At 42.0% G+C, this 12,168-nt stretch overlaps 1 protein-coding gene and 1 pseudogene across 1 annotated transcript; one reads left to right on the plus strand and one right to left on the minus strand.

The window, feature by feature from the left end:
• The first annotated feature begins 4,099 nt into the window (after positions 1-4,099).
• LOC105539938 lies at positions 4,100-7,134 on the plus strand (annotated as a pseudogene).
• Positions 7,135-10,391: 3,257 nt separating this feature from the next.
• LOC105539939 (olfactory receptor 1E1) lies at positions 10,392-11,703 on the minus strand. The gene has a single exon (XM_011980394.1). The coding sequence runs from the start codon at positions 11,701-11,703 to the stop codon at positions 10,759-10,761; it is 945 nt and encodes a 314-aa protein (XP_011835784.1). The 3' UTR covers positions 10,392-10,758.
• Between the last annotated feature and the right edge of the window lie 465 nt (positions 11,704-12,168).

The following is a 12,168-nucleotide window of genomic DNA, read 5'->3' on the forward strand; positions in this document are numbered from 1 at the left end:
GCCCGGACATGCCCAGACATGTTCCAGCTTGCAGCCTATGCATCTTCCTTATTTGGAAATGTTATTGTCATCCTAGCTTTCCATAAGCAACCCCCGTCCCTTATGCTCTCTCTGGATGAGAACATTCTTTAATTCTCTAAACGGCAATAAAATGGAAATTCTAAGACCCCTAGGCAATCCTATTAAAAGATTTTGCTCTCCCTTTATTCTTTATCAACTATAATACCAGGTATAATGTACACTGCTCCCAGCCAGGATTCTTCAACGCATCAAACAGCTCCCGTGCCTCTGAACTCAGCAGTGGGTTGCTTGCCCTGGACCTACCATCTAAGTCTCTGCTAGCAGCACGGAATGACTGCTGGCAATGGAACAGGTTGTTCTCCTATTTATTTATTTATTTATTTAGAGACAGGGTCTTGTTCTGTCGCCCAGGCTGGAGTGCAATGACGCAATCTCAGCTCACTGCAACCTCCGCCTCTCAGGTTCAAGCGATTCTTCTGTCTCAGCCTCATGAGTAGCTGAAATTACAGGCGTGTACCACCACATTGGGTTAATTTTTATATATTTAGTAGAGACAGGGTTTCACCATGTTGGCCAGGCTGGTCTCGAACTCCTGGCCTCAGGTGATCCACCCGCCTTGGCCTCCCAAATTGCTGGAATTACAGGCATGAGCCACCACACCTGGCCTGTTCTATTTTTAACAGCTTCACTCAGGACAGGTCATAGGGACATCTAAACAGCCTTTCCTTTTATCTTGATTAGGACACTGATAGGATGAATCAGCAAGAAGTATTAATTCTTTTTTCTTTTTCTTTCTTTTTTTTTTTTTTTGAGATGGAGTCTTACTCTGTTGCCCAGGCTGGAGTGCAATGGCATGATCTCGGCTCACTGCAACCTCGGCTTCCCGGATTCAAGTGATTCTCCTGCCTCAGCCTGCTGAGTAGCTGGGATTACAGGCATGCGCCACCACACCCAGCTAATTTTTGTATTTTTAGTAGAGACAGGGTTTCACCATGTTGGTCAGGATGGTCTCGATCTCTTGACCTTGTTATCCACCTGCCTCGGCCTCCCAAAGTGCTGGGATTACAGGCGTGAGCCACTGCATCTGGCCAAGCCAGCATTATTTCTAAACCAAAGAGACTTTGAACAGGGATTTGCAATTACTTCACAGTCTTCTACCTCATAAATATGAAGCCTATTTCTTGGAAGAGGTTTAGAGACAGTGGTGTCCTCGCTTCAGCACACTAGTTGGTCAATTCTGACTAAACCACAATGCTAAAATTGGATGTCTCAGGCCCTAAGAAGGGCATTTTTCTGAGAATTTCCCAAAATATATAATTTAAAAATTATCTTAAAGAGTCAACATCACACGTAATAGTGAAAATTTTAAACTATGAAAAAATTTTGATGGGGGTGGAGTTGGTGAGATGTTGGTCAAAGGGTGCAAAATTTCAGATAGTATTCCTTCTATCTAGGAGGAATAAATTTAAAAGATTTATCACAACATGGTGACTGTAGTTAACAATATATTGTATTCTTGAAAAATACTGAGAGTAGATGTGTTCTCACCACAAAAAAGATAACTATGTGAGGTAATGTATATGTTAATTAGCTAGATTTGGTCATTCTGCAGCGTATACATGCTTTAAAGTATCATGTTGTGCATGATCAATACATACAATTTTATCTCTCAATTTGAAAAACAAAATAAATGCATCAGAAAAAATAATTTTGGAAGTAATCAAAATGGAGGATGTTAAAAGCAGCATTGTCCACTAGTAATAAAATGTAAGTCACAAATGTGAGTCACATAAGTAATTTTAAATTTTCAATAAACACATTTTAAAAGTTAGAAGGAGCCAGGCACACACCTGTAGTCCCAGCTGCTCAGAAGACTGAGGCAAGACGATTGCTTGAGCCCAAGAGTTCAAAGCTACAGCGTGCTATGATCAGGTGTGTGAATAGCCACTGAACTCCAACCTTGGCAACGTAGCAAGACACCATCTCTGAAAACATTAAATGGCTTTTTCCTTTTTAGAAGCAGGTGAAATGAATGTTAATAACTTTATGTGGTATAAATACACCACGGAATATTACTCAGCCATAGAACAGAATGAAATAATGGCCACAGAAACTTGGCTGGAGCTGGAGGCCATTATTCTAAGTGAAGCAACTCAGGAATGGAAAAACAAATATTGTATGTTCTCACTTATAAGTGGGAGCTAAGCCATGAGGATGCAAAGACATAAGATTAATAATGGACTCTGGGGACTCCAGGGCAAAGGATGGGATGGGGGTTGTTAGGAATAAAAAGTTCCTAGTTTCTCTTTGTAAAGAACAGTAAGTATTAAAAATAGTAGTTCCTCTTAAAACTCCCTTCAAGTTTTCCTTGCTTGCTTTTTATGTTACATACCAATGAATCTTTTATTTTACTAATGACATTTTGTTGTACCCCAGATAGCTGTTGAAAATAGTAAGGAAATGAGTATATCCTATGTCCTTGTACTTTAACCAGGACCTAAATTGTTTGTTCTAGTCACCAGTCTGCCTAGACATTGCCCGGACATGCCCAGACATGTTCCAGCTTGCAGCCTATGCATCTTCCTTATTTGGAAATGTTATTGTCATCCTAGCTTTCCATAAGCAACCCCCCTTCCTTTCCTTGTTCCCCATTGTGCACCTTTACCTATTTAGGAAAGTCTTGCGTTTTTAGCCAATCAGGATCAGTCTAGATTGTGCGGTCCAGCTCCAGCCAATGTCCTCCAGATAGGACATAGCAGTAGGGACCCAGTGCATCAGGTATAAGAATCCCTGCTTTCTTTTGTCTGGCGTGCTCTCGTGGCAATCTGGCTTGCAAGCAGCACCCTTCTGCAGAAGTAAAATTGCCTTGCTGAGAAATCCTTTGTTCAAGTGCTCATGTTCTTTGTGACTCCAGGCTTTCATTTCCAACAGGGTGAGGGATGAAAAAACTACATATTGGGTACCATGTACACTGCTTGGGTGACAGGTGCACCAAAATCTCAGAAATCACTAAAGAACCTATCCATGTAACCAAAAAACACCTATATCTCAAAAACTATTGAAATTTAAAATAATTTTTTAAAAATAACGTTTTTAAGCCAATATATCAAAAATATCATTTCAACAAATAACCACTATTTAAAATTATTAATGCTATAGTATACCTCTGTTTTTCTTGCTATCTTCAATATCCAGTATGTTTTTATACTCACAGAATATCTCCGTTTGAACTAGCCTCTTTCAAGTGCTCAACAGCCGCATGTGGCTACTGCGTTACCCAGCACAGATGTCCAGCAGATCTAAGGCACAACTTCTCCATGGCCTATTCTGTATCCAGTTAAAATGAAATGTAAACATTTTAAAGGGAGTAGCAGGGCTGAAAAATGGAAACTAGTAAGCTGGTGGCTCACGCCTGTAGTGGTGGCTCCCAGCACTTTGGGAGGCCAAGGTGGGCAGGTCACCTGAGGTCAGGAGTTCGAGACCAGCTTGGCCAACATGGCAAAAACCCATCTCTACTAAAAATACAAAAATTAGCTGGGCATGGTAGTGGGTGTCTGTAATCCCAGCTACTTGGGAGGCTGAGGCATGAGAATCATTTGAACCCAGGAGGTGGAGGTTGCAGTGAGCCGAGATTGTGCCATTGCACTCCAGCCTGGACAACAGAGCAGGAAAAACAGACTTTCGTCTCAAAAAGAAAAGAAAAGAAACTAGTGCCATTAGCATGCCAAGTTTTGAGAAATTTCTGGATCATATGAAGCCAATGTGAATCAGATTGAGGAAAAATTAATCAGGGTAATTGGCTCTCACACAACACAAGCAAAGGAGAGGCCTAGAAAACAAATGGCCCGTTTCCCCCAGAAATGCTAGACGACCCTCCAATCCAGAAAACAAAAATAGATGGTGTGGCCTAGGCCCTGGCTGGAGAAGAGGCCACTGGGCTGAGTGAATGTGACAAGCCCCCACCCCCACTGCCTTCCTTCGAAGAACACGAGAAGTGTGGGTGACCCCGAGGCCCCACTGGGCCCCAGACCCCACCCAGCAGCCCCACAGCCAAGCTGGCAGCAGCACTAGGCAGGTCACCCTGAAGACCCTCCAGCAGTGAACCTTCTGGATAGACATCCCCAAGGAGAGGAGACAGTGAAAGCACTGAACGAGAAGACTGAATCTGAAAAAGGGAAAGATGCCTTTCCTGTAGCAGGTCAAAATTAATTTAGGCAGGCACAATGCTCAGTGATGATACTGCTCTCAGAGAATATAAAATTGATGCAAAAAACCTTGTGATGGTTATGGTGACAAAACCCAAAGCAGTGTCAACACCAGCACCAGCTAAAACTCACCAATCTACACCTGCCACCGCTATGCATTACTTACTTCTTCCGCTGTGCACTACTTCCTCCGCTGTGCACTACTTTTCCTGCTGTGCATTACTTCCCCTGTTGTGCACCACTTCCTTCGCTGTGCAGTACTTTCCCTGCTGTGCACTACTCCCTCAGCCGTGCACTACTTCCCCTGCTGTGCATTACTTCCCCCACTGTGCACTACTTCCTCCGCTGTGCACTACTTTTCCTGCTGTGCATTACTTCCCCTGCTGTGCACTACTTCCTACGCTGTGCACCACTTCCTCCGCTGTGCAGTACTTTCCCTGCTGTGCACTACTCCCTCAGCCATGCACTACTTCCCCTGCTGTGCATTACTTCCCCCACTGTGCACTACTTCCTCCGCTGTGCACTACTTTTCCTGCTGTGCATTACTTCCCCTGCTGTGCACTACTTCCTACGCTGTGCACCACTTCCTTCGCTGTGCAGTACTTTTCCTGCTGTGCACTACTCCCTCAGCCGTGCACTACTTCCCCGGCTGTGCATTACTTCCCCTGCTGTGCACTACTTCCTACGTTGTGCACCACTTCCTTCACTGTGCAGTACTTTCCCTGCTGTGCACTACTCCCTCCGCCGTGCATTACTTCCCCTGCCATGGACTACTTCATCTGTTGTGCATTATTCCTCCGCCATGCACTACCTCCTCCACTGTGCGCTACTTCCTCCACTGTGCGCTACTTCCTCCACTGTGCGCTACTTCCTCCGCTATGCTGTGCACTACTTCCTGTGCTGTGCACTACTTCCTCTGCTGTGCAGTACTTGCCCCGCCGCCGTGCAGTATTTCCGCCGCCGTGCACCACTTCCCCCACTGTGCACCACTTCCTCGACTGTGCATTATTTCTCCACTGTGCATTAACTCCTCCACAGTAACAACTGTGGCTGAGGTTCCACCCTGTCCCTGCTTTGGTTCCCAGTTCCACACCTGCGCCCATCACTCCAGCATCAGCGACAGCATCTTCTGAACCTGCACCTGCTAATGCAACTAAACAAGAGAAAACTGCAGAAAAGCCAGCAGAGAGGCCAGTGGCCGCTAGCCCAACATCCACTGACGGGACTTCGGAAGATTCTTCTCATCAAACCCTTCTGAAGATGCGACATGTGCACCTGTGACAGGTCAGTCTTAGAATATGGTAACTGCCATCATGTCAATGGGCTATGAAGGAGAGCAAGTAATTGCAGCCCTGAGAGCCACACTCAACAACCCTGACAGAGCAGTGGAGAATCCCTGAAGATGGAGAAAGTCAGACTATGGTTGACCCCCCTCAAGCAGCTAGTACTGGGATTTCTCAGTCTTTATCAGTGACTGCAGTTGCAGCAACTATGACAGCTACGACTACATCCCCCTGGAATTTTTACAGAATCATCCTCAGTTTCAGGACACCTCCTGGAATTTTTACAGAATCAGCCTCAGTTTCAACAGATGAGAAAAATTATTCAACAGAATCCTTCCCTGCCTCTGGCATGAGTACAACAGATAGGTCCAGAAAATCCTCAGTTACTGCAGCAAAGTAGCCAACACCAGGAGCATTGTATTTGGATGTTAAAGGAACCAGTTCAAGAAGCTGGTGTTCAGCACTTTGGGAGGCTGAGGCCGGCAGATCACTTGAGGTCAGGAGTTCGAGACCAGCCTGGTCATTATGGTGAAACCCCCATCTCTACTAAAAATAAATACAAAAATTAGCCAACACCAGGAGCATTTTATTCAGATGTTAAACGAATCAGTTCAAGAAGCTGGTGTTCAGCACTTTGGGAGGCTGAGGCCGGCAGATCACTTGAGGTCAGGAGTTCGAGACCAGCCTGACCAACATGGTGAAACCCCATCTCTACTAAAAAAAAATACAAAAATTAGCCAACAGCAGAAGCATTGTATTCAGATGTTAAATGAACCAGTTCAAGAAGCTGGTGTTCACTTCTACACTGCTGGTGGTAATGTAAACTAGTACAGCTGCTATGGAAAACAGTGTGGAGATTCCTTCAAGAACTAAAAGTAGATCTACCATTTGATCCAGCAATCCCACTCCTAGGTATCTTACCCAGAGGAAAAGAAGTCATTATTCAAAAAAGATACTTGCACGCGCATGTTTATAGCAGCACAATTCACAATTGCAAAATCGTGGAATTTTGCACAGCCGTAAAAAGGAATGAATTAGTATTTGCAGTGACTGGATGAGATTGGAGGCAATTATTCTAAGGGAAATAACTCAGGAATGGAAAACCAAACATCATATGTTCTCACTCATAAGTAGGAGCTAACCTATGAGGACGCAAAGGCTTAAGAATGATACTATGGAATTTGGGGACTCGGGGAGGTTGGGGGGGGGTGAGGGATAAAAGACTACAAATAAGGTGCAGTATATACTGCTCGGGTGATGAGTGCACCAAAATCTCACAAATCACCACTGAAGAACTTACTCATGTAACCAAGTACCACCTGTACCCCAATACCTTAAGGAAAAATTAAAATAATAAAGAATTTAAAAATTAAAATTCCTTTCATTGAAAACAAAGAAGTCAATGTTCCAGGAGGAAGTGGTGGCAGTGGCAGCGGAGAAATTGCAGAACCTGCCAGAGTCACGTGAACTACATTCAGATAATGCCTCGGGAAAAAGAAGCTAGAGAAAGGTTAAGGGCGTTAGGATTTCCTGAAGGATTTGTGGTACAAGCATATTTTGCTTGTGAGAAGAATGAGAGTTTGGCGGCCAGTTTTCTTCTACAGTAGAACTTTGATGAAGACTGAAAGGGACTTTTCTGCATCTCACACTTCACACCAGTCTGTTACACTCACTTGTCCACTGGATTGTCTGGGATAAGTTGGCTCGTATCCACAATACTTGGTATAAGGAGGCAGATTCTTGAGGGTGGGGAAGGACAGATGTAGGATATCGGGCAGGGATAAATACATTGCATGTCTCTTCAGTTAGCAGATGCCACAACTCCATACAGGGTATAAAATATTATACAACCAAACATCAGGTTTTGCAGGTCTTTATTTCTTCTATAAAACAGGAGGTAATTTTTCCTAGGTTTCAGTCTTTTTAGTACCAGACCCAGAAACGTAGTGTAATGCTCTGCTTTATATTTCCTTGACTTAACATTGGTTTCAGAAAGAATCTCAGCTATCTAGAATTTACAGTCTCTGTTTCATGGCAACACTGGATAATGGCTTTGTGAAATTTAAAAAAAAAAAGGTAGCAACTCTAGACAGAAATGCCAAATTATTGTTAATTGTTGCCACTTCAAAAATAAGTATAAAATTCATGTGTAAGGAAGACTATTATTTCATGTTAACTACTTGGGGTGGGAGGGGAGAAAGGGAACTTTTTCTTAAAATAAAAGTAATGACTGCTATTTTAAAATTTCTTGATCATTGAATGTGAGATCCTTCTAACATGATTGGAGAAGCTGTATGAGTATAGGCAGAGTTATTGTTCTGTTTACATTTTTGTTTTGTTTTGTTTTGTTTTGGAGGAAAATTGATAGGTGTCTAATTACTGTTTACCTCTTTCTTATGTTGCAGTAAAAGTTTTTTTGGTTTTTTGTTTTTTTGGAGACAGAGTCTTGCTCTGTTCCCAGGCTGGAGTGCAATGGTGCAATCTCGGCTCACTGCAATCTCTGCCTCCTGGGTTCAAGCAATTCTCCTGCCTCAGCCTTAAAATTAACTTATAGAAAATTAGTAAACTTGATGCACTCTAACCAACCAAGGAATTAGTCAAAATTAAAAACTCAAGAAATTAAAAGTCATAATATTAAAAATGGTATGTAAATTTTTATTTAACAATAATAAAGAAAAATATGTCTTATGGTAATAAATGCAGATAGCATACTTTATCTTTTAATAACAAAGTTGAATTTAAGGCCAACGGCACTACAGAGACCAAAATTCACTGCTATAATAAAGGAGATAAGCTGGGCGTGGTGGCTCACGCCTGTAATCCCAGCACTCTGGGAGGCCAAGGCGGGCGGATCACGAGGTCAGGAGATCGAGACCATCCTGGCTAACATGGTGAAACCCCGTCTCTACTAAAAATACAAAAAATTAGCCGGGCGTGGGGGCAGCATCTGTGGTCCCAGCTACTCGGGAGGCTGAGGCAGGAGAATCGCTTGAACCCAGGAGGCAGAGGTTGCAGTGAGCTGAGATCACGCCACTGCGCTCCAGCCTGGGTGACAGAGCGAGACTCTGTCTCAAAAAATAAAAATAAAAATAAAAAGAGATAAAAAGATTGTTTTAGGGTAAGGCAATGCATAATACCCTTGCCTTGTAACATATGTCATAACATATTTTATATGTTGAGCCCGGGAGGCGGAGGTTGCAGTGAGCCAAGATGATGCCATTGCACTCCAGCCTGGGTGACAGAGCAAGACTCATTTTTTAAAATAATAATAATAATAAAAAAGAATACAAATTGACCAATGTTGGAAACTTACTCACACCACAAGTAGAGATAAGAGTTTTAAAAAGATTTATAATCCTTTGGGTATATACCCAATAATGGGATTGCTGGGTCAAATGGTATTTCTGGTTCTAGATCCTTGAGGAATTGCCACAGTTATATGAATATAACATAACATAATTATGAGTGTAATTTGAATAATGTCTACTCAAATACATTCAGTGCAATCCAAACAAAATTCCCAATGGAATTATTTTTGTGGAGGTGGACAAGTTTATTCTCGAGTTCTCTTGAAAGACAAAATAGGTAAAATTTATAAGAAATATTTGAAAAATAGGAACCATAAATTGGTTGTTTGTCTACCAAGTATCAATACATACTTGAAAAAGGCAATAATTAAAACAGTATCTATTTATTCAGGAACAGGAATTGACAAAAAAGATCAATTGAGTGAAAAGAACATTAAAAATAGTCCTGTGTATGTGAGGATTTGTTTTGTGATTAAGAAAATCAATGGGAGAAAGGATATACTACCGGGGAAATTGACATGGGAAAATATTAAATGAAAATTTTGCAGTACAAGTAAAATTATATTTTAGATGGTTTAAAAAGCTAAACTTAAATTACAATCTATAAAATACTCTAATATAAAATAATATTTATAATTTATGCAAAACGCAGAAGCTCTATAAAAAGGTTGACATATTTGACCAGATAGAAATAGGAAAGTTTTTTGGGACAAAAGATAACGGAAATTTGAAAAAGAAGGAACAGGCTATAACACATCTAATAAACACAAGATTGAAATTTAAAATATACAAAGAGCTCCTATAATCTAATAAAAATAAAACACACCTGAATAAAAGTGTGCAAAGAATATTAACAGAAAATTCATAAAGAATAAACAATATAAGAAGATGTTCAGCTTTAGTGTTAACCAGGAAAAAAACTTGAAAAAGCCTGGGTGCGGTGACTCACACCTGTAATCCTAGCACTTTGGGAGGCTGAGATGGGCGGATCACTTGTGGTCAGGAGTTCGAGACCAGCCTGGCCAACATGGTGAAACCCCGTCTCTACTAAAAATACAAAATTAGCCGGACGTGGTGGCACATGCCTGTAATCCCAGCTACTTGGGAGGCTGAGACAGGAGGATCACTTGAACCCAGGAGGCGGAGGTTGCAGTGAGCCAAGATCGTGCCATTGTAGCCTAGCCTGGGTGACAGAGCAAGACTCAGTCTCATAAATAAATAAATAAATAATAAATAAATAAATAAATAATTCCACAAGCCAGGCATGGAGCCTCATGCCTGTAATCCCAGCACTTTGAACAGCCAAGGCAGGAGGGTCACTTGAGGCCAGGAATTCAAGACCAGCCTGAGAAACACAGGGAGACCTCATCTCTACAAAAAAAAAAAAAATCTTAAAAATTAGCTGGGTATAGTGGTGCATGCTTGTAGTCCTAGCTACTTGGGAGGCTGAAGCAGGAGAATCCCTTGAGTCCGGAAGGTTGAGGCTACAGTGAGCCATGATTGTGCCACTGCACTCCAGCCTGGGCAACAGAGTGAGACCCTGTCTGAAATAGAAAATAAAAATAAATAAAAAATTTTTAAATTTAAAAAAAAATAAATTAAAATGATTCTACAGTCAAAGCAAAACTCTGAGTAACATAACAAAATCCTGTGATAATTTAAGAATGTGGGGCACGAAGACCATCTAAAACAATCATTCTTAAACTATGTTTTTCCAGGATCACCTTGGGAAGACAAACAGGAAGTCTTAGCCAGGTCACCAAGACCCCCTTCCCTAGTTCAGCTACTCAGCTATACTTCATCTCCACTACATATTGAAACATTATGCGAGATGCCATTTCAACAAAAGTATTTATGGTGAGGAAATAATCTAGAATAATATTCCAATATTAATGTCAATATTTTACTGGATAAACTATGTAATAGCTCCAAGTGTTATCATCAGAGAGATAAGAAAGTTTTCTTTTGATGAATGATTCTGCCCAGGGCTCCCTTCATGTCTCTGTTCCTCAGGCTGTAGATGAAGGGGTTCAGCATGGGGGTCACCACAGTGTACATCACAGCCATGACAGTCTCCTTTAGAGTAGAACTATTAGCTGATGGGCAGAAGTAGAGACCAATAATGGTCCCATAGAACAGTGACACCACAGAGAGGTGGGAGCCACAAGTAGAGAACGCCTTGCAGACACCCTTAGACGAAGGGACCTTGAGGATGGAGGAGATAATCCATGCATAGGACCCAAGGATGAGTAGGAATGGGATGACAAGAATCAGCCCTCCCATGATAAATATCACCAATTCATTGACTCGAGTGTCAGAGCAGGCCAGCTTCAGCAGAGCAGACATATCACAGAAAAAGTGGGGGATCACATTGTCTGCACAAAAACACAACCTGGCCATGAGTAAAGTGTGTAACATGGCATGGAAGGTGGTCAGCACCCAGGACAGCGCCACCAGGGCGAGACAGAGCATGGGGCTCATGATGGCGGTGTAGCGCAGGGGGAAGCAGATGGCCACATAGCGGTCATAGGCCATGGCCACAAGGAGGAAGCTCTCCAGGTCTCCAAAAAACAGGAAGAAGTACATTTGGGTCAGGCAGTCCGCATAGGGGATGGATGGGCCTTGGTTCTGCATGTTCTGTAACAACTTGGGAATGGTCACGGAAGAGAAGCAGAGGTCAGAGAAGGACAAGTTGCTGAGAAACAAATACATAGGCGTGTGGAGATGGGAGTCCAGTCGAATGAGGACAATGATGAGGAGGTTCCCCAGGAGGATGGTAAGATACATAGCCAAGAACAGGGCATAGAACAGGTTTTGCTGCTCTGGCTGGATGGGCAGGCCCAGGAGCAGGAACTCTGAGATGCTGGTTTGATTTCGTCCCATCATGCTCTGTCTCCAGTATCTTTAAGAGAATATAATAGTGTCCTTTAAAAATCTGAATTTTAAAATGGAGATATTTGTGTGACACTTGGTCTGTTTGGTGTTTTGCAAAAATTCTTTATTGAACTGACATTAAAATAATTATCATCTCTATACCACGAATATCTATAATAAGAAACGCTATAATCAGAAATGACTTATTTAACTTTATCTTTTTTCTCTTCATTTATCTTTAACATGTAACAATATTCCATCCTTTCTAAAATACTCATCTATTTACTTCTGAAACATAAAATGTGTTGGTTTCTCTCTTACCTGCCTGGCCAGTAACTGTAGTTGGCTCCTCCTCTGTCAGTATCTTACATGTTGATATTCCTCAGGGAGTTTTCCAAACTTCATTTTTTTTATAATTCTGCATAATGCCCAATAAAAACACATCTACTCCAATGGCTTTAATTGCCATTTAAAACT

The sequence above is a fragment of the Mandrillus leucophaeus genome, unplaced genomic scaffold, assembly GCF_000951045.1.
Source record: "Mandrillus leucophaeus isolate KB7577 unplaced genomic scaffold, Mleu.le_1.0 Scaffold212, whole genome shotgun sequence".
Taxonomy (NCBI): domain Eukaryota; kingdom Metazoa; phylum Chordata; class Mammalia; order Primates; family Cercopithecidae; genus Mandrillus; species Mandrillus leucophaeus.

Excerpts from the sequence above, each read along its gene's own strand:
- LOC105539939 (XM_011980394.1), bottom strand. The coding sequence starts at position 11,703 with ATGATGGGACGAAATCAAACCAGCATCTCAGAGTTCCTGCTCCTGGGC.